This window comes from Capricornis sumatraensis, chromosome 4, assembly GCF_032405125.1.
Source record: "Capricornis sumatraensis isolate serow.1 chromosome 4, serow.2, whole genome shotgun sequence".
Classification (NCBI taxonomy): Eukaryota; Metazoa; Chordata; class Mammalia; order Artiodactyla; family Bovidae; genus Capricornis; species Capricornis sumatraensis.
In genome coordinates this window covers 159,873,466-159,896,736 of record NC_091072.1, presented here as the reverse complement: position 1 = coordinate 159,896,736, position 23,271 = coordinate 159,873,466, and the positions used below count along the sequence as shown (strand labels likewise).

At 41.3% G+C, this 23,271-nt stretch overlaps 1 protein-coding gene across 1 annotated transcript in view; it reads left to right on the top strand.

Moving 5' to 3' along the window:
* Positions 1-143: 143 nt before the first annotated feature.
* Positions 144-23,271, top strand: part of SMC1B (structural maintenance of chromosomes 1B) — an 83,451-nt gene continuing 60,323 nt past the window's right edge. Inside the window, exons 1-9 of the mRNA XM_068971560.1 lie at positions 144-252; positions 10,546-10,734; positions 11,923-12,035; positions 12,125-12,328; positions 14,702-14,940; positions 16,511-16,769; positions 17,749-17,889; positions 22,401-22,483; positions 23,048-23,255. Coding sequence (XP_068827661.1) covers positions 144-252; positions 10,546-10,734; positions 11,923-12,035; positions 12,125-12,328; positions 14,702-14,940; positions 16,511-16,769; positions 17,749-17,889; positions 22,401-22,483; positions 23,048-23,255 — 1,545 coding nt within the window. The remainder of the gene's footprint in view (positions 253-10,545; positions 10,735-11,922; positions 12,036-12,124; positions 12,329-14,701; positions 14,941-16,510; positions 16,770-17,748; positions 17,890-22,400; positions 22,484-23,047; positions 23,256-23,271) is intronic.

Sequence of the window (23,271 nt, the reverse complement as noted above, 5' to 3'; positions counted from 1 at the left end):
GAAACGTAAACAACTCCGGTTGCTAAGAAACAGCGCAGGGCTCGCAGGTGTTCTCGCTTTCCTCTCGCGAGACCGCACGAGGCGCTTCCCGCGCTTTTCCCGCCAGCGTGTGAGAACGCAGCTGAGGCGCGGAGGGCGCAGCCATGAGCCATTTGGAAGTGCTGCTTGTGGAGAACTTTAAGTCGTGGCGGGGCCGCCAGGTCATAGGCCCTTTCAAGAGGTTCACCTGCATCATCGGCCCCAACGGCTCTGGTAACTCGGGACCTAGAATGTCTTCTCCCGCCGCAGTCGGCCGAGCCGCCTCTTGCCTGAGGAAACGTGAGGGAGGCCTCAAGGCCTGGTCTCAGGCTCGACCCTCGCCGCCCACCTCAGGGACGGGGTGGGATGGAGGATGGGGTGGGAAGCGACCCTCAGACTCCATCCAGGGCGGGTTGGAAGTGGCAGGGAGCCTCCTCTCGCCGGCCAACCGTCCCCCTCGGCCCCGGCCCCCCGACTGCACCCCCGGGAGCCTGACCCTCCTCTGCTGCCCGAGCTCCCTGACCTCAGACCGCACCCCCAGAGGCCTGACCCTCGCCCTCTGCCCCGGCCCCCTGATCCTCAGGCCGCACCCCCAGGGGCCTGACGCTCGCCCGCTGCCCCAGCTCCCCGACCCCCGACCGCACCCCCGGGAGCCTGACCGGAGCCTGACCCTCCTCTGCTGCCCCAGCTCCCTGACCCTCAGACCGCATCCCCAGGGGCCTGACCCTCGCCCTCTGCCCTGGCCCCCCGACCCTCAGGCCGCACGCCTAGGGGCCTGATGCTTGCCCACTGCCCCAGCTCCCCGAGCCCCTGACTGCACCCCGGGAGCCTGACCCTCCTCTGCTGCCCCAGCTCCCTGACCCTCATCCTCAGACCGCACCCCCAGGGGCCTGACCCTCATCGTCAGACCGCACCGCCAGGGGCCTGACCCTCCTCCACTGCCCCAGCTCCCTGACCTCAGACCGCGCCCCCAGGGGCCTGACCCTGGCCCGCTGCTCCAGCTCCCCTACCCTTAGATCGCACCCCCAGGGGCCTGACCCTCAGCCGCTGCCCCAGTTCCCCGACCCTCAGACCACACCCCCAGGGGCCTCACCCTTACCTTTGTCCCAGCTCCCTGACCCTCAGACAGCACCCCCGGGAGCCTGACCCTCACCCTTGCCCCAGCTCCCCGAGCCCCTGACTGCACCCCCAGGAGCCTGACCCTCCTCTTCTGCCCCAGCTCCCTGACCCTCAGACCACACCCCTGGGAGCCTGACCCTCACCCTTGCCCCAGCTCCCTGACCCTCAGACCACACCCCTGGGAGCCTGACTCTCACCCTTGCCCCAGCTCCCTGACCCTCAGACCACACCCCTGGGAGCCTGACCCTCACCCTTGCCCCAGCTCCCTGACCCTCAGACCACACCCCTGGGAGCCTGACTCTCACCCTTGCCCCAGCTCCCTGACCCTCAGACCACACCCCTGGGAGCCTGACCCTCACCCTTGCCCCAGCTCCCCGAGCCCCTGACTGCACCCCCAGGAGCCTGACCCTCCTCTGCTGCCCCAGCTCCCTGACCTCAGACCGCACCCCCAGGGGCCTGACCCTCACCCGCTGCCCCAGCTCCCCGACCCTCAGACCGCACCCCCAGGGGCCTGACCCTCACCCGCTGCCCCAGCTCCCCGACCCTCAGACCGCACCCCCAGGGGCCTGACCCTCACCCGCTGCCCCAGCTCCCCGACCCTCAGACCGCACCCCGGGGCCTCACCCTTACCCTTGTCCCAGCTCCCTGACCCTCAGACAGCACCCCCGGGAGCCTGACCCTCACCTTTGCCCCAGCTCCCCGACCCTCAGACTGCACCCCCAGGGGCCTGGCCCTCACTCACTGCCCCAACTCCATGATGCTCAGACCCCACCCAGGCCAGAACCCCGCCCTGCAGCCCCAGTCCCAGGGTTCCACCCTGGACTCTCCTCTCCTTCACCCCTGCTCCTCTGCCCTGTGGGTTCCTCCTCTTGTCCTTAGCCGTGGTTGGTCTCCTCTCCATCCCCTTCCCTTTCTCATCTAAAAGGACATAATGGGAGTGAGATTGGGAGGAAGTCATTGGTTTCAAGGGGCTTGAACAACTGTTTGGATCCAAGGAACCCTCTCAGGAATATTATGGAAATGACTGCGATAATTGAGCTTTCCCCAAATTCCTGGTACCCTTTTTGTTTAATCCTCACAAATGCATATAATTCCCATTTTACAGTGGAGGGAACTGAGGTTCAGAGGGTCTAAGATTGCCCAGTAAGTGGCAGAGTCTGGACTGGAATTGGGGCCTGGCCAGGTTCACCTTGGCTCCATGATTGGAAAGAGTGGGTTAATGACCCAAAGCAGGTGGGAGTAAGCTCTAAAACAATAGTGACCTTGAGATTTTTCCGAAATCTGGAGACTCCAATTTGGCTTTCTCAGTCCAGATTTCCTTTCTTAGCTCAGAAACCTTTTCTGAGTTGAAAGAGACCTGTTGCCTCAGTAAATTCATGTATATGTCAGATACGAATAGGGGGCACTTAAATGTGTGCCTTCTGGGCACACCAAATCTGGAATATAATTATTGTGGAAGTGTAAAATTTCTGTTGCATTTTAAAAACAGCTGTTGTTTAAGGTTTTCTTTTGCACTTAGTATATGTGAAAGAATGTGCTTAGTTACTCAGTCTGCCTTTTTCCGACCCCGTGGACTGTAGCCCACCAGGCTCCTCTGTCCATGGGGATTCTCCAGGCAAGAAACTGGAGTGGGTTGCTATGCCCTCCTCCAGGGGATCTTCCCGACCCAGAGAATGAACCCAAGTCTCCCGCATTCCAGGCAGATACTTTACTGTCTGAGCCACCAGGGAAGCTCACATGAAAGAATACCTGAGCTTGGATGTATTCACATATGTGATTTCCTTGCCTCTTCTCTGTAATATATTTCCTCATTTTCTCTTTACTCTATTATCAGAAAACATTGAAAAAATGATTACTGTAGTCAGTCCTGCATTGTTATCCTGACTCCACTCATTTATCAGGAAGTTACTGAGCCCACCACCAGGTGATTTTCACCTTTTAACTGATGATTATGTGAAGGGTTGCTCAATTCCGTTTTGCATTTCCAATGGTGTGATACTTGGAATGAGTGTTTGTACAAAGTCTTGAACTCCACTCAGTACACTTGAACTGAGCTCAAGTGTCTTTTCATATGTTAAGGCCTTTTGTATTTCTTATTCTCTGAGTTGCCCTTTTATGTTCTTTGCCCATTTTTCTGGTGGGTTGTCTTAGAAATCTTTCTAAAATGTATCTGAAAAAGTCACTGCTATTCCTGAAATCCTCTGTAGCTTCCTGTAATCTTCAGCATTAAGTTTAGTTTCTCTCTTTTCATTCCTGACCTTGCAAGCTTTGTTCCATCTCTGTATATTCCGTTCAGTTCTGTTCAGTTGCTCAGTTGTGTCCTACTCTTTGCGACCCCATGGACTGTAGCACGCCAGGCTTCCCTGTCTATCACCAACTCCGGAGCTTGCTCAAACTCATGCCCACTGAGTTGGTGATGCCATCCAACCATCTTATCCTCTGTCATCCCCTTCTCCTGCCTTCAGTCTTTCCCAGCATCAGGGTCTTTTCAGATGAGTCAGTTCTTCACATCAGGTGGCCAAAGTATTGGAATTTCAGCTTCATCATCAGTCCTTCCAATGAATATTCAGGACTGATTTCCTTTAGGATTGACTGGTTTGATCTTGTCGTCCAAGGGACTCTCTTTATCATTACTTACCCTTTTCTTACTAGAATGTGCTAAGTTGCTTCAATTTGTCTGACTCTCTGCAGTCCTATGGACTGTTACCGCCAGGCTTCTCTGTCCATGGGATTCTCCAGGCAAGAATACTGGAGTGGATAGCCATGGGGGACCTTCCCAATCCAGGGATCAAACCAGAGTTTCTTATGTCTCCTGCATTTGCAGGCGGGTTCTTTACCACTAGTGCCACCTGGGAAGTCCATTCTTAATAGAGTGGTACCTTCCTTTCCCGGTGTACCAGTGATCAAGCTGTAATGGTTATGTTTACCTTCAGCATCGCTTCCCCAAACTTCTACTTCCTCTTTAAAATTTAGCCCAGAAGTGTCTCCTGCAAAGCCTACTCAGAGTCTCCAGTAGTTAGTGCTGCCCCTAAGTGTTTCATAGTTCTTTGTGTATTAATTTTAGATTAGAACTTATTGTGGTAAGTTATAATTTCCTGCTTTTAGGGGGAAGAGTATAGATTTTGGAATTAGACACCTAACCCCCAAATATGATTGTTTGAGCATCTGCTTTTTTATTTATGAAGTGAGGTTCAATAAAAATTGATAATATTCCCCACTGTAAGCACCTTAGGGGAAAATCCTACATACTGTTTCTTTTTAGCCTCAGTAATTAGGAGGATGCCTGATTAATAGGTGTTCCATAAATGTTTATAGAATGAAGGAATGAATTTGAAGAGGCAAGAGAGTGAATGTTGAGTCCAGCTAAGAGTCTTCTGAAAGAAAGGAGGGGTTGAAAAACTAGAAGAATGGTAAGGAAAGAGAAGAATGGAAGAGATATGCAGAGTTGAAATCAGAAGGGACTTAGCAGCTGTTGGTAAGAGGGCAGATGAGTGCAAAAATTAAGGTTTTGAGATGGGAGAGTGATATTGTAATTTTTATATCTTTGAATACTTGGTTCATCTTCATCAAGTGATGATAGTCTAAAATATTACTCTTCCAGAATTATTTTCCTGATGTTGATTTTGAGTTATTTATAGCAGAGGTTCCTGCTCTGACCATTACAAAACTTAACTTGGTTGGTTCATTCATTCATTCATTTTTGTCAATAGGTGGTCTCCTGTATTACAGGCAGATTCTTTACTAAATGACCCACCAGGGAAGTCCCTACTTAATAAATGTTTCTTGATCCTATCAGAAGTTACCTCTCCCAGTTACCCTCTGTTTCACCCCTCAGTTTGTTTCCTCACCAACACTTACTATAATATATAATTCCTGTTTGTTGTTTCACCTCTTAGTCGATTATGACATTTGTTAGACAGGGTTGTTATCTCGTTCATTTACTGTATCCTTATGACCTAGGACACAAAAGAATTAATGTAATGAATGAGTTTGGATTCAGTTCAGTTTAGTTGCTCAGTCGTGTCCAACTCTTAGCGACACCTTGAACTGCAGCACACCAGGCAACCCTGTCCATCACCAACTCCTGGAGTTTACCCAGACTCATGTCCATTGAGTCGGTGATGCCATCCAACCATCTCATTCTCTGTCTTCCCCTTCTCCTCCGCCCTCAACCTTTCCCAGCATCAGGGTCTTTTCAAATGAGTCAGCTCTTCACATCAGGCGGCCAAAGTATTGGAATTTCAGCTTCAACATCAGTCCTTCCAATGAACACCCAGGACTGATCTCCTTTAGAATGGACTGGTTGGATCTCCTTGCAGTCCAAGGGACTCTCAAGAGTCTTCTCCAACACCACAGTTCAAAAGCATCAATTCTTCAGCGCTCAGCTTTCTTTATAGTCCAACTCTCACATCTGTGCATGACCATTGGAAAAACCATAGCCTTGACTAGACGGACCTTTGTTGACAAAGTAATGTCTCTGCTTTTTAATGTGCTGTCTAGGTTGGTCATAACTTTCCTTCCAAGGAGTAAGCATCTTTTAATTTCATGGCTACACTCACTCTCTGCAGTGATTTTGGAGCCCCCCAAAATAAAGTCAGCCGCTGTTTCCATTGTTTCCCCATCTATTTGCCATGAAGTGATGGGAACAGATGCCATGATCTTCGTTTTCTGAATGTTGAGCTTTAAGCCAACTTTTTCACTCTCCTCTTTCACTTTCATCAAAAGGCTCTTTAGTTCCTCTTTGCTTTCTGCCATAAGGGTGGTGTTATCTGCATATCTGAGGTTATTGATATTTCTCCCAGCAATGTTTCCAGCTTGTGTTTCCTCCAGCCCATCGTTTCTCGTGATGTACTCTGCATAGAAGTTAAATAAGCAGGGTGACAATATACAGCCTTGACGTACTCCTTTTCCTATCTGGAACCAGTCTGTTGCTCCATGTCCAATTCTAACTGTTGCTTCCTGACCTGCATGCAGGTTTCTCACATCTCTTTCATAATTTTCCACAGTTTATTGTGATCCACACAGTCAAAGGCTTTGGCATAGTCAATAAAGCAGAAATAGATGTTTTTCTGGAACTCCCTTGCTTTTTCAGTGGTCCAGCAGATGTTGGCAATTTGACCTCTGGTTCCTCTGCCTTTTCTAAAACTAGCTTGACCATCTGGAAGTTCACGGTTCACGTATTGCTGAAGCCTGGCTTGGAGAATTTTGAGCATTACTTACTAGCTTATGAGATGAGTGTAATTGTGCTGTAGTTTGAGCATTCTTTGGCATTGCCTTTCTTTGGCATTGGAATGAAAACTGACCTTTTCCAGTCCTGTGGCCACTGCTGAGTTTTCCAAATTTGCTGGCATATTGAGTGCAGCACTTTCACATCATCGTCTTTTAAGATTTGAAATAGCTCCACTGGAATTCCATCACCTCCACTAGCTTTGTTCGTAGTGATGCTTCCTAAGGCCTGCTTGACTTCACATTCCAGGATGTCTGGCTCTAGGTGAGTGATCACACCATTGTGATCATCTGGGTCGTGAAGATCTTTTTTGTACAGTTGTTCTATGTATTCTTGCCTCCTCTTCTTAATATCTTCTGCTTCTGTTAGGGCCATACCATTTCTGTCCTTTATCGAGCCCATCTTTGCATGAAATGTTCCCTTGGTATCTCTAATTTTCTTGAAGAGGTCTCTAGTCTTTCCCATTCTGTTGTTTTCCTCTATTTCTTTGCACTGATCACTGAGGAAGGCTTTCTTATCTCTCCTTACTATTCTTTGGAACTCTGCATTCAAATGGGCACATCTTTCCTTTTCTCCTTTGCTTTTGGCTTCTCCTCTTCTCACAGCTATTTGTAAGGCCTCCTCAGACAGCCAGTTTGCTTTTTTGCATTTCTTTTTCTTGGGGATGGTCTTCATCCCTGCCTCCTGTACAGTGTCACGAACCTCAGTCCATAGTTCATCATGCACTCTATCTAACAGATCTAGGCCCTTAAATCTATTTCTCCCTTCCACTGTATAATCATAAGGGATTTGATTGAGGTCATACCTGAATGGTCTAGTGGTTTTCCCCACTTTCTTCAATTTCAGTCTGAATTTGGCAATAAGGAGTTCATGATCTGAGCCACAGTCAGCTCCCGGTCTTGTTTTTGCTGACTGTATAGAGCTTCTCCATTTTTGGCTGCAAATAATATAATCAGTCTGATTTCGGTGTTGACCATCTGGTGATGTCCATGTGTAGAGTCTTCTCTTGTGTTGTTGGAAGAGGGTGTTTGCTATGACCAGTGTGTTCTCTTGGCAGAAATCTGTTAGCCTTTGCCCTGCTTCATTCTGTACTCCAAGGCCAAATTTGCCTGTTACTCCAGGTGTTTCTTGACTTCCTACTTTTGCATTCCAGTCCCCTATAATGAAAAGGACATCTTTTTTGGGTGTTAGTTCTAAAAGGTCTTGTAGGTCTTCATGGAACTGTTCAACTTCAACTGCTTCAGCGTTACTGGTTGGGGCATAGACTTGGATTACTGTGATATTGAATTGTTTGCCTTGGAAACGAACAGAGACCATTCTGTCGTTTTTGAGACTGCATCCAAGTACTGCATTTCAGACCCTTTTGTTGACTGTGATGGCTGCTCCATTTCTTCTAAGGGATTCCTGCCCACGGTAGTAGATATAATGGTCATCTGAGTTAAATTCATCCGTTCCAGTCCATCTTAGTTCGCTGATTCCTAGAATGTCAACATTCACTCTTGGCATCTCCTATTTGACCACTTTCAATTCATGGACCTAACATTCCAGGTTCCTATGCAATATTGCTCTTTCCAGCGTTGAACCTTGTTTCTATCACCAGTCCCATCCACAACTGGGTATTTTTTTTGCTTTGGCTGCATCCTTTCATTCTTTCTGGAGTTATTTCTCCACTGATATCCGGTAGCATATTGGGCACCTACCAACCTGGGGATTTCATCTTTCAGTGTCCTATCTTTTTTCCTTTTCATACTGTTCATGGGGTTCTCAAGGCAAGAATACTGAAGTGGTTTGCCATTCCCTTCTCCAGTGGTCCACATATTGTCAGACCTCTCCACTGTGACCCTCCTGTCTTGGGTTGCCCCACACAGCATGGCTTAGTTTCATTGAGTTAGACGAGCTGTGGTCCATGTGATTAGATTGGCCTGCTTTCTGTGATTGTGGTTTCAGTCTGTCTGCCTTCTGATGCCGTCTCTCAGCGCCTACCATCTTACTTGGGTTTCTCTTACCTTGGACGTGGGGTCTCTCTTCATGGCTGCTCCAGTGGAGCAGAGCCGCTGCTCCCTACCTTGGACGTGGGTGGGGAGGCATTTATTTTAGGCAGATTTTAAATAAGGATCGATAAAACTAATTTCTGTTTAATTCTGTTACCATCAGACTTCATAACTTCAGTTAACGTTCTATATATGTAACCTACATATGCTCAGGTGGCAAAGAATCCACCTGCAATTCTGGAAACCCCTGTTCAATTCCTAGGTGGGAAGGATCCCCTGGAGAAGGGATAGGCTACCCACTCCAGTATTCTTGGACTTCCCTTGTGGCTCAGATGGTAAGGAATCCACCTGCAATGTGGGAGACCTGGGTTTGATCCCTGGGTTGGGAAGATACCCTGGAGAAGGGAAAGGCTACCCCTGCAGTATTCTGGCCTGGAGAATTCCATGGACTGAATAGTCCATGAGGTTGCAAAGAGTCAGACATGACTGAGCGACTTTCACTTTCTGTGAATGTAACCATCTTACAATAGCTTTCAATCTGCAGATTATCTGTTAACCCCCCAAAAAGCCATGTTTCATACCTGTTAGTTAACTGAAACTTAGCTAAATATATTTGCAGCATTTTTAACCACTTCTAGTTCTTTTAAAAAAGACAGTGAACTTCTAAGCCATATTTCCAGTGATTTGCAATATCCTTCTATGTTACTTTTTCTGCTTTTGGCGCTAGAAATTTAAATTGCTTGTGGATATGAGGGAATGAATGTGAATAAGAAAAAACATTAAAGAGATAGTTGTAGTTGAAATGACACTGCACGTTGAAAGTTGTTTTGTACTCTGTGCTCATGGTTGCAGAACTGTTTGCCACTTGAGTTGGGAGTCACCAAGACTACCCCCAGTTTTGGTGATTCACTAGGAGGACTCATAGGACTCAGCATATAGTTGTACCCAGGACTGTTACTCATAACAGTGAAAGGAAACAAAGAAAACTCCGCAAAGGGAAAAGGCACATGAGGAACTCTAGGAAACCAGTTGCAAGGTTCCGTGAATCCTCCCCCAGTGAAGTCTCGCAGGACAGGCTTAATTCTTCCAACAACAAGTTGTGACGACATATCTGAGATGCTGTTAACCAAAAACTCATTAAAGACTCAACTCTGAGGATTTATATTAGGGAATGGTCACATAAGCACCTCCATTCCCCAAAATTCCAGACTGCGAGAAAGAAAGCAAGTGTTTAGCCTAGATCATATTGTTGATACAAACAGTTTAGGCACAGTGATACATTCTTAACAGAAAGTGGTGGAGGGACTTCCCTGGTGGTTCAAGTGTTAAGACTCCATGCTGCTGCCCCCACAAGGGGAACAGGTTCACTTCCTGGTGAGGAACCAAGATCCCACAAGCCATGGGTGTGGCCAGAAAAAAGGAAGTGGTAGGAATCCTCACAGAATCCAAATCCTAATCCCATGATACCTGCTAACTTTGTAAGCAGAACTTTCATAGGATGACAGCCTTGGACATGCTATGTAACTGATCTACACTATCCAACACAAACCAACCATAAATATTCTAGCAACCCTAGTCTAGCCCTTAGGAAAATCCTGAGGATACCCTTTTTAAAAATGTGACACTTAAAATTTCTAAGGTGGAGATACCCGAAATTCAGAGAAGTTAAATGATTTGCCATGGTATAATACTTGATGATGGGAGAGAGCTGAGGCTTAGCTCTGGTATAGAGCTTTACATTTATATCACTTAATACTCTACCATAGCTACACAGAAACCAGTTATCTACATAAAATTGTTCAGTCACATGTGTTTTGAATACAGAAAAAAACAGTACTAGTTAGACGTGTATCGGCTGTATCGGGCTTCGTAGGTCACACTGGTGGTAAAGAACCTGCCTGCCAGTGCAAGAGACATAAGAGATGCGGGTTCCATCTCTGGATCAGGAAAATCCCCTGGAGAAGGAAGTGGCAACCCACTCCAGTATTCTTGTCTGGGGAATCCCATGGACGGAGGAGCCGGGTGGGCTGCCATCCATTGGGTCTCAAAGAGTTGGACACGATGAGAGTGACTTAGCACTAGCGCGTCGGTTGTATTTCACTTTCCTTAGTAGCCTGGTTTCTTTGACACTGGGCAAGACTTTTTATCATTAAAAATAAATAACTCTTTTTCCTGTCTTTCCTTCCCCAGGGAAATCTAATGTAATGGATGCACTTAGTTTTGTAATGGGAGAAAAAATAGCTAATTTAAGAGTGAAAAATATTCAAGAACTCATTCATGGAGCACACATTGGAAAACCTGTTTCTTCTTCTGCAAGTGTAAAAATTGTATATTTGGAAGAAAGTGGAGAAGAGAAGACATTTGCAAGGACTATCCGAGGTATTTTTTTTCTTGGGGTAGCAGATATCAGAAGCAAATAATAGAACCTATTTGATTCTCCACTGGATTTTTCTTTAAGCAGACATATTTATTCAGGTTCCCCTACTGTCAGTTAGTGGTTTTTCTCCCTGGTTATTAGGTTAAAATGAAAGGGGGAGTTTACCTCAAAGGTGGTGGTATCATAAAAGTTTTTCCTGAGATTCTTTATGTATCTTTATCCAGTTTTCCTAGTGATGAAGCAACTATAATAATGCATATTTTGATTTGTACAGAAAGTTTTTCCTACCACCAAAAAGCAAATTACATGAAATATTTGACTTTTTATTTTGTTAGGATTTATTCACAAATCCTTGTATTTCCTGAGTAAATAAGATTCAGAGTTACATATATATATATATATTTCTGTTTATGCTAGGATTTTACTGGGCTTCTGTAAATAGATGCCTCTTGGTTGTTTTTTTAAAAGTCCAAGATGAGGGTACCAGCATGGTTGGATGAAAGCTCTCTTCTGGTTGCAGACTTACCATTGTGGATGGGACTTGGGAGACTTGTAGGATCTTTTTATTTTATAAGCACCACTATTTATGGCAACCCACTCCAGTATTCTTGCCTGGAGAATCCCATGGAGTGAGGAGCCTAGTGGGCTGCAGTCCACAGGGTCACAAAGAGTCAGACAGGACTGAGTGACTTTACTTACTTACTTACTTAATACTATTTATGAGGGCTCCACTATCATAATCTAATCACCTCCTAAAGGCCTCACCCTCTAACACCATCACTTTTGGGGTCAGGATTTCATCACACGAATTCAGTGGAGACACAAACAGACTGTTAAATGATCCTATTTAAAATAGTGATGCCTCTTTCTCCTACACAGAGACTTCCATACCCCTTCCCTACCTCCGTTTTACTCAGCACTTAACACTTTCCTACATGATATTTATTTTACTTACCTATCTCATTTTTGTCTGCCTCCATTACTAGGATATAAGCTTGAGATCAGACTTTCGTCTGTTATGTTTACTACTGTAGAATACTACTTGGCATGTAGTAGACACTCAGCATTTGTTGATTGAGTAAATGCATTTTTTAACATGTATATTACTGCCATAACTGGCCATTTCAATAGTTGTTGATACATATCTGGTATTTATACTTCCCATAATAGCATTTGTTCTTTTATTTTAGGAGGATGCTCAGAATATCGTTTTAATGATAATCCTATGAGTCGTTCTGCTTATATCACAGAGCTGGAAAAGATAGGCATAATAGTCAAAGCACGGAACTGTCTAGTTTTTCAGGTAAGTAGCGATAGTATTTTATTTTATTCGTGATTTTGAAAATGTATCACTATATTTTATATGTTGGTGTGCTTAACTATTTTTGAAAGGGAACTGTGGAGTCAATTTCAATGAAAAAACCCAAAGAAAGAACCCAGTTTTTTGAGGAAATCAGCACTTCAGGAGAGCTTATAGGAGAATATGAGGAAAAGAAAAGAAAGTTACAGAAAGCGGAAGAAGATGCACAGTTTAATTTTAATAAGAAAAAAAATGTAGCTGCAGAGCGCAAACATGCAAAATTAGAGAAAGAAGAGGTAAGATGTCATGAGGTAACCAATTAAGTGTTGCATACAAAACCTGTGTTAGAATTGTAAGTATTGGTTTGGGGTTACTAAAAAAATTCTTTTAATAACTTAAATAAAGCCCATTATTCATCAAAGATAAACTTTTTGGTTTATTTTCTAGTTTGGGTTTCTTTCTCCGAAATAGGCAGGACAACTTGAGCTGCAAAGGTGTCTGATTTTCCCAACTAAAATTAAACTTGAGGGATTTATATCTCATATGGCAGAGGCCCTCAGAATTTTGGATCTTATCGTTTTATACTTTAAAAATTATTGAGGACCCTAAAGAATTATCTATCAATATTAATTATATTTGAAATTTAAACTCAGACATTTAAAAATTATATTTTGATGATTTATTTTTGTAAAAATAGCAATAATAAACTCATTGCATGTTAACATAAAATAGCATATTTTTCTGAAAAATAAACTGAGTTTTATAAAACCAAATAATTAGAAGGGTGGTATTGTTTTACCTTTTATAATTTCATGAATATCTGACTTAATAGAAAACTGTGAATTCTCATATCTGTTTCTATGTTGAACCTGTGCTAAGACCTAGGAACTTTACCCTCCTTTGGCTTTTACACCATTGGTACAAATGTCAACACAGTGAAAAAAACAAATGAAATCTGAGTATTATTAGGAAAATAGTTTTGATTTCAGGGGCTCCATGAAAGGGTGTTGGGGAAGTCTAGGAGGCCATGGTCACACTTTGTAAATGCTATTCTGTGTTACTTCTTGGTGCCCTTTACAGTGCGTGGTGTAGTGCCTTGTAAACTGTTGATGATTGTTTGCCTTTAGAGTATTCTTTTATCAAACGCAAAGCAGATTTTGTCATTGTTTTGCATAAAACCTCTTTTGAAGCAATGCTTTCCACTGCACTGAGAATCTAGTCTCCCTTTCCTGCCTGCTGATCTGCGTCTTGTTCACCTCTGAAACTTTAACTTCCTCTACTCTTCAACCACATTGACCTTTATCATTTATTGAAAATACCACGTTCCCTTGTGTCCTAGCGCTTTTGCTGTTTCCTCTGCCTAGGTAATTGTGTGCCTGATTTTTACATGGCTAATACTCTCATTCAAGTTTTCATAAAGAAGCCATTTTCTCAGGCAGACATTTGCTGTCCACTCTCCCAATCTAAATTAGCATCCCTTCCCTGGTACTACTACTGCATTACTCCATTTTGTTTCTTTTGTAGCATATTTTGCTGTATGAAATTATCTTGTGTATTATTTATTGCTTATTTATTCTCTGACTCTGCTTCCCTCCCTGCCCCACTAGTATAACTTGGTTGTAATCTAAGAAGAACAGAGACTGTTTCTACCTTATTCCCTACCATATTTCACAGCACATAGAAGAGGGCTTGGCACACAATAGCCAGTTAATAAATATTTGAAAAAACGAATGAAAGGTAGACGTGTCCCTTATTAGTGATATTTTTGTTTCTTCAGATTTTTATAAGTGTGTGTGTGTTCTTGGTTTTGTCAGTGGAAAGGGATGGTGGTGTAAGTGCAAGTCAAACTATAGTGTTTGTAATATACTGGAAAAGCTTATAGCAGAGTAGAATTGCAGAGCTTTAAACATTGTAAGGACAGTTAGAATAGTCCAACTTCATGATTATTTTTAATGACATCCTGACAGATTGCTGTTTACCCGTTATTTGGAATATTTCATTGATTAAGAGCTTTCTTAAGGTAGAACAGTCCTTTTTTCTTTACTAATGGTACAAATACTCAGGAAATTCTCCCAATCTCACATGTAATTTAGAACTTTAACAGTCCTATTAGTTCTATTCATAGGAAAAATTACATTCTATAGAAGAAATTTTACCTGGAATCTTTGAATTGAAAATGGCTAGAAACTTTGAAAGTTATATTACTTCCTTTAGTTTACAAATGGGGAAGCTGGTGTCAGACTCGCTTGCCAAACTTCTGAGGTCAAGACAGAAGTGGGACAGGACTCAGTTAGTGGGTGCCCCAGATAGTTCTTTTGGAGAAGGAAATGGCAATCCACTCCAGTATTCTTGCCTGGAAAATCCCATGGACAGAGGAGCCTGGTGGGCTATAGTCCATGGGGTCATAAAGAGTCGGACATGACTAAGTGACTAACAAGTGGTTCTTACCACCATACCACTGTGTGCATGAATATAAAATCCTTTACTGGTTTATTATAGAAGTATATGCAGAAGCCTTATCCAAATAATGGTACTTTGGGCAAGAATGTCATTTGTTAATGACAAATGAAAATTCATTAGAGATCATTTATTAGTACTCTAGTTGAGCTTATGAAAGGTCAATGTAAAATATACTCTTTCTTAACTGTTGTTGAATTTCACTGTTGTAGGCAGACCGTTACCAGAATCTCCTTGAAGAACTGAAAATTAACAAGATACAACTGCAGCTTTTCCGACTGTATCACAATGAGAAAAAAATTAATTTTTTGTACACTGAGTTAGAGCGTGTGAATAAGAATTTGAGTGTCACAAAAGAGTCTCTTTCTCATCATGAAAACATAGTTAAAGCCAAGAAAAAGGAACATGGAATGCTGAGCAGACAACTGCAACAAACAGAAAAAGAATTAAAGTGAGTTTTCAAAATCATTATTAACAGTTGGATTTTATTTAGATTGATGGAAATATTAAGGGATGCTTTGAAAATTGATTTTTAAAATAGATTTTTTACTTTGGAATACTTTTAGATATACAAAAAATTATAAAGATAGTATAGAGTTCCCATATTCCCCACACTAAATTTCTCTCACTTACAGCAGGGGGAGGACGGGGCTACAGAGGATGAGATGGTTGGATGGCATCACTGACTCAATGGAAATGAGTTTGAGCAAACTCCCGGAGGTAGTGAAGGACAGGGAAGCCTGGCGTGCTGCAGTCCATGAGGTCGTAAAGAGTCAGACATGACTTAGCGACTGAGCAACAAATAACATCTTACATTATTAGTATGCTACACTTGTCAGAATTAGTTAACCCATATTTATTCATTATTATTAGCTAAATTCCATACTTGATTCATTTTTAATGTTTTACTTAATGTGCTTTTTCTGACCCAGTATACCATATTGTATTTAGTCATCGTGTCTTCTTAATGTCCTCTTGGTTGTGACAGTTTCAGACTTAAACCTTGTTATTGGTATCCTTTACAGTTTTAAGAAGCATCGGTCAAGCTCTTTGTAGACTGAATCTCAATTAGTATTTCTCTGTTACTTTTCTCATAATTAGACAAGTTTATGGGTTTTGGGGAAGAAGACCACAGAGGTAAAATACCATTATTATCATAGTATATCAGGAATGTCAACACATCATATACGGGGAATTCCCTGGTGGTCCGGTGGGGTTTAAACTCTGGTTGGGGAATTAAAATCCCACAAACCACATGGTGTGGCCAGTAAATAAATAGACTCTACCATATATTTTAAAAATATATGTGTTGTATTATTAGATCATCTATCTAATATAGTATCAGCCTGCCATCATTATTGATGGTTTTTGGGGGGCTTTTTGGCTGCGCCACATAGCATGTGAAATCTTAATTCCCTGACCAGGGATTGAACCTGTCCCTACTGCAGTGGGAGCATGGAGTCTTCACCACTGGACTGTGAGGGAAGATCCCACATGATACCCATTTGCTTAATTGTTCAATTCCAGTAATCACGTATGGCAGTACCAGAATTATTAAACCATGTCCTTGCGGGAAGCAAATTTATCAACTAGAGTACAAGGCTTGTGTATAATTATTTTTGCTTTTAATTTTATGGACTCTGCTCATTTCCAGCAGAGTACTACAGTTAGGTTCTTTTGTCACTTTCTATATTTTATCTGGGATCCCTCGCCTTCTAAGTGAATTTTTTAAAAATTTGTACATTAAAGTTCACTCTTGGAGCTGTAGATTTCTGTAGGTTTTGACAAATGCATGTCATATGTCCATCACTGCAGTATCATACAGAGTGGTTTATCACTCTTTAAAAATTCCCCAATGCTTCACCTATTTGATTTTGCCTCTCACCTGGCAACCACTGATCTGCTTATAGTCTCTGAAAGTCATTATTTAGCATTTCTTTTTAAATGTATAATTTGATCAGAAGAGCCTCTTGCCTTTATGTAAGATTTTCCTTTAAAGCAAAGTTTATTTTTCTTTTTAGATCTCTTGAAGCGCTGTTAAATCAGAAGAGACCTCAATACATTAAAGCTAAAGAAAACACTTCTCACCACCTCAAAAAATTAGATATGGCTAAAAAATCAATAAAGGACAGTGAAAAACAATGTTCTAAACAGGAAGATGACATAAAAGCCTTAGAGACAGAGCTCGCTGATTTAGATGGTGCATGGAGAAGTTTTGAAAAGCAGATTGAGGAAGAAATGTTACATAAAGGGCGAGACATTGAACTAGAAGCTGATCAGGTGAAAAAGTTGGCATATGGGAAATCATTTGTTTCTATTGTTTCAGCTTCTCCTTTTGATTAGAATTTAAGGGATGACTTTTTCTGATTATTATAAGAGATTGCCACAGAATTTAAATTCTAGAGATTTTGATTTTTCAGTCTATATGGAGAATCTAAATTTAATCTTTACACTAGGCTATTTTTCCTTTATAAAAGTAGGTGACATCATAACATTTGTGAGTTAACTAAAGTCATAGAAAATACTTTAGCAAGATTACATGGTTCATTTTATGGAATTATATTCATATGTTTTTAAGGTAGTTAACATTCATGAGGAAAAAATAATTACCTTTAAAACATAATTATATTCATATGTTCTTAAGGTAATTATTTTTTCCTCATGAATATTTTAAAAACTAAAGAGTCAGATTATATATGGCTTTGAAGAGACATGATCACTTAATTGACAGGAGGGAAATTGGTTAAGATTGTTTAAAATGTTAAGTGATTAATGAATATCCAACTTAGTATATAAGATATGTCAATAATAGATATCCAGAAATTTATAATCCAGAGTTTTCAAACATTCTTTCAACTAAATTTCTATTATTTATCTCTTTCATTAATTTTATGATAACTTTATTTCACAATATATATGCTAAAATAATTGTGACTGTATAGATAGAAAAATACATAGTTTTCTCTGAACTCCTCTTACTTCTGGACCATTAATGAGTTTTAATGCGCTTTCTCTTACAGAATTTCTTACAGAGACCTTATAGAGTTGGTTTTGAATACCTTGTTGATGTATCTAAACAGTTTTAAATAAGATGTCATTTTGTGTTCATGCTATCTTAGCTGGAGAAGATGGCTAATTATGGTATAATTCATATAAAACATTTTTGATAAGTTTAATTATCTGCTAGTAAAGAATATCATAGAATTTCCTCTCACACTTCTTTAAATGAATTATCAATATTTAAATACTCTTTATACAGCTGGTTCAATATAAAGAACTTAAGGAACAGGTAAGAAAAAAAGTGGCTATAATGACCCAACAGTTGGAAAAGCTGCAGTGGGAACAGAGGTCTGATGAAGAAAGATGGGCATTTGAAAAGAGGAGACATGGGGAAGTTCAGGTACCTCGGTTTGTGCAATAAATGATTTTGAATTATTTTTCATGAAATTTTATTCCCTTTTTATATTTGTTTTTCAGTATATAAATGGTTTTACATCAGATACAGGAATTAATTAAATTTTCTGGATTACCTGTTAGACTGCCTAGCACTATTGAGGTGCTCTTTCATAGTCTAAGATATAGACAGTGTAAGGACTCCCCTGGTGGTCCAGTGGTTAAGACTCTGTCTTCCAAGGCAGGGGATGCAGGTTCAATCCCTGGTTGAGGAACTAAGATCCCGCACGCCATGAGGCAACTAAGCCCATGCACCAAATTTAAGAGAGAAGCCCATGTGCCTCAGCAAAGACTGAGAACAGCCAAATAAGTAAAATAAAAGTGTAAAGAAACTGATAAAAATAACATATAAAAATAGTGTCTTCCTTCATATAGTCAGTAAGCATTTTATGCATACTTGTATAATGATAGGCAGAAAGCAAAGAGGAACTAAAGAGCTTCTTGACCGGTGAAAGAGGAGAATGAAAAAGCTGGCTTAAAACTCAACATTCAAAAAACTAAGGTCATAGCATCCAGTCCCATCACTTCATGGCAAATAGAAGGGGAAAAGTGGAAACCGTGGCAGATTTTATTTTCTTGGGCTCCAAAATCACTGCAGATGGTGACTGCAACCTTGAAATTAAAAGCTGCTTACTCCTTGGAAGAAAAGCTATGACAAACCTAGACAGTGTATTAAAAAGCAGAGACATCACTTTACTAGCAAAGGTCCATATAGTCAAAGCTATGGTTTTTCCAGTAGTCATGTACAGATGTGAAATTTGGACCATAAAGAAGGCTGAGTTCCAAAGAATTGATGCTTTTGAACTGTGGTGCTGGAGAAGACTCTTAAGAGTCCCTTGGACAGCGAAGAGATCAAACCAGCCAATCCTAAAGGAAATCAACCCTAAATATTCATTGGAAGGACTGATACTGAAGCTCCAATACTTTGGCTACCTGATGTGAAGACCTGTCTCATTGGAAAAAATCCTGATGCTGGAAAAGACTGAGGGGAGGGGAGGAGTAGAAGGGGGCGACAAAACATAAGATGGTCGGGTGGTGTCACCGACTCGATGGACAGGAGTTTGAGCAAACTCTGGGAGATAGTGAAGGACAAGGAAGCCTGGTGTGCTGCAGTCCATGGGGTCCCAAAGAGTCAGACATAACTTAGTGATGGAACAACAACATAATGATAGGCACAGGCAGATGCTATTGTCTGTTCTTAGATGTAGGTTAGTTCATTGAGGTTAGCAGGAGGATAGCTAAAGGAAAAAAGAAAAACAAATAGCATAAGTGAAAGGTCATTTGCAAACATTAAGGACACAGCCCAGGAGGAGCTTAATAGTTTACATGAGAGGTAACCATCAAGAGAGCATTCTACTATTCTGCCTTAGAGTAAGAGAGACTTGGCTTCCATCCAGTCTTGTCCTGTCACTGACTGTGTTGGTACAGCTAAATCATTTCACTTTTTTGAACTTTGATTTCTTCATTAGTACAATGTCTTTTTTTTTGTCCTTTTTATGGTTGAGTAGTATTCCATTGTATATATAATATACCACATCTTCTTTATCCATTCATCTGTCGATGGACATTTAGGTTGCATCCATATCTTGACTATTGTAAATAATACTGCAGTGAACATGGGAGTGCATATCTTTTCTAATTACTTTTTTTCTTTTCTTCACAAAAATATCTAGGATTGGTATTTCTGGATCACATGATAGTTCTATTTTTATTTTGTGAGGAATCTCCATACTGTTTTCCATAGTAGCTGCACCAATTTACGTTCCCACTGATAGTGCATGGAACTTCACTTTTCTCCATATCCTTGCCAATACTTTTCTTGATAACAGCCATTCTGACAGGGGTGAGATGATATCTCATTGTGATTTTGACTTGTATTTCTCTGATGATGTTGAGCATCTTTTCATGCACCTGCTATCTGTATGTCTTCTTTGGAAAAACGTCTATTCAGATAACCTGCCCATTTTTAAATTGCTTCTTGTTTTTATGTTGAGTTGTATGAGTTCTTTGTACATTTTGGATGTTAACCGCTTAGGGCATATATTGTTTGCAAACCTCTTCCATTCAGAGCTGCTGCTGCTGCTAAGTCGCTTCAGTTATGTCCAACTCTGTGCGACCCCATAGACGGCAGCCCACCAGGCTCCCCTGCCCCTGGGATTCTCCAGGCAAGAATACTGGAGTGGGTTGCCATTTCCTTCTCCCTCAGGTTAAATCACTACAAGCTTCCCTCTTAGGACTACTTTTGCTGCATTCCATAGGTTTTGGATCATTGTATTTTGTCTCTAGGTGTTTTTAAAAATTTCTTCTTTGATTTCTTCAGTGATCCATTGGTTGTTTAATAATAATTGTTTAGTCTTCACATATTTGTTTTCTGGCAGTTTTTTCCTTCTGTTTGATTTCTAGTCTCGGTTGTGGTGAGAAAACATGCTTGATATGGTTTTAGTTTTCTTAAATTTATTGTGACTTGCTTTGTGGCAACTCCTGGTTCTAGATCACTTAGTAAAGGAGTAAGACATTATTTATTGACTATGCCAAAGCCTTTGACTGTGTGGATCACAAAAAACAGTGGAAAATTCTGAAAGAGATGGGAATACCAGACCACCTGACCTGCCTCTTGAGAAGCCTGTATGCAAGTCAGGAAGCAACAGTTAGAACTGGACATGGAACAACAGACTGGTTCCAAATAGGAAAAGGAGTATGTCAAGGCTGTATACACCCTGTTTATTTAACTTCTATGCAGAATACATCATGAGAAATGCTGGGCTGGAGGAAACACAAGCTGGAATCCAGATTGCCGGGAGAAATATCAATAACCTCAGATATGCAGATAACACCACCGTTATGGCAGAAAGTAAAGAAGAACTAAAAAGCCTCTTGAGGAAAGTGAAAGAGGAGAGTGAAAAAGTTGGCTTAAAGCTCAACATTCAGAAAACGAAGATCATGGCATCTGGTCCCATCACTTCATGGCAAATAGATGGGGAAACAATGGAAACAGTGGCTGACTATTTTTTGGGGCTCCAAAATCACTGCAGATGGTGACTGCAGCCATGAAATTGAAAGATGCTTACTCCTTGGAATGAGCAACCTAGACAGCTTATTCAAAAGCAGAGACATTACTTTGTCCACAAAGGTCTGTCTAGTCAAGGCTATGGTTTTTCCAATGGTCATGTATGGATGTGAGAGTTGGACTATAAAGAAAGCTGAGCGCTGAAGAATTGATGCTTTTGAACTGTGGTGTTGGAGAAGACTCTTGAGAGTCCCTTGGACTGCAAGGAGATCCAACCAGTCCATCCTAAAGGAGATCAGTCCTGGTGTTCATTGGTAGGACTGATGGTAAAGCTGAAACTCCCAATACTTTGGCCACCTGATGCGAAGTGTTCACTCGTTTGAAAAGACCCTGATACTGGGAAGGATTGAGGGCAGGAGGAGAGGGGGACAACAGAGGATGAGATGGTTGGATGGCATCACAGACTCAATGGACATGGGTTTGGGTGGACTCCAGGAGTTGGTGATGGACAGGGAGGCCTGGTGTGCTGCGGTTCATGGGGTCATAAAGAGTCGGACACGACTGAGCAACTGAACTGAAAACAAATTAATGTTGCTGTAATGCACAGAATGAATTAGACAGGAAAAAGGTTAAAGGTAAACAAATTAGAGACTACCACAATCCTTGGACTTAGTGATAAAGTGAGTGGAGCAAGACTTGTGAAGTCCTCCTTCCACAAGCCTGTAGTTGCCTATTAGATTCCTATACAGTTACAGTATTGAGCCACTCTAGTGGAATTACTTGTCTGTTTCTCCCACAAAACCTTAGTCCTTGAGAGCAGAGACTCTGTCTTGTTGATTATAGTATCTGTAGTTTCTAGCACATGGTAGGCTGTGAATAAATATTTATTGAATGAGTTAGTTTGAGAGAGAGATAGGACTGTATATAAATATTTGAAAATAATCCCCTTGGGGTTTAAAGTTACCAGTAAACTTGCTGAAGATAGATATCTAGTAAATGATGGAGCCAAGATTTGAACCTTGATTCCTGAAACCTCAAAACTTTTTACCATACTGCCTTTTCAAAATAAAAATTTGCTCTCCTGAGAATTTTCATATGGTTATCTATATATTTCAAATTTAGAATAACATGCAATTATAGGCTTCCCCAGTGGCTCAGCAATAAAGCATCTGCCTGCAGGGCAGGAGCTGCAGGAGAACGCGAGTTCAGTCTCTGGGTCGGAAAGATCCCCTGGAAGAGGGCATGGCAGCCCACTTCTGTATTCCTGCCTAGAGAATCCTATGGACAGAGGACCCTGGTTGGCTAAGGTCCATAGGGTCACAAAAGAATTGGACGTGACTGAAGTGACTTAGAATGCACAGACGCATGCTATTACAAGTTCTAGGCATCTAGTGAAAAACGATTTGTTTGGAGTTGCTATAATTGATTTCAGATTTCATTTCCTATTTTAGGAAAATATAAAACACATAAAGGAACAAATAGAAGATCATAAAAAGCGAATAGAGAAGTTGGAGGAGTATACAAAAACATGCACGTAGGTATAGTAAAAAAAATTGCTTGCAGCTTTCCTGTATCTCTGGGATCTTGTATATTTGTGGTGAATGCTTCCCCTGTATCATAATGTTCTCTCCCATTGTTTTTTTATTTCATTGTAGATAATTAAAAATTATAATTAACCAGTTAAGGTTGAGATTTTGAAAATATAAATGTTTAACAGTGGTGAAACTTAAAACTCTCCTTTGGTATTGATATTTTATAATAAAAGTATGTCATGAAAACTATCAGCACCTAAGTATTCTATCACTAAGAATTTCTTTTTAATTGACATTTACTTACTGTTGAGCTCATGATGATTGCTATGGTTATAGTGAGTGATCTATTCTTTTTTCTCAGAATCCAGAAATATGTATCTTTTGACTCAAGAAAGAATGATTTAAGTATCTTTTGCTCATGTTTGGTGTTAGGTATATTATATTGTATTTTTCACCATTTGAAATAGATAGAGCTCTATCCCATTCCCCTGTGATGCCAGGCTAGAGTGTATTGCAATTCCTAAATTTTGGTTTTTCTTTTTGCTATTATTGTTATTGTCATACAGGAATTGCTTGAAAGAAAAAAAAGAGCAAGAGGAAAACTTAGTAAATGAAATAGAAAAAACAAAATTAAGAATGTCTGAAGTTAATGAAGAATTGAATCTTATTAGAAGTGAATTGCAGAATGCTGGACTTGATACCCATGAAGGAAAACGTCAGCAAAAGAGAGCAGAGATTCTGGAACACCTTAAGAGACTTTACCCAGATTCAGTGGTAATTGAAATAAAAA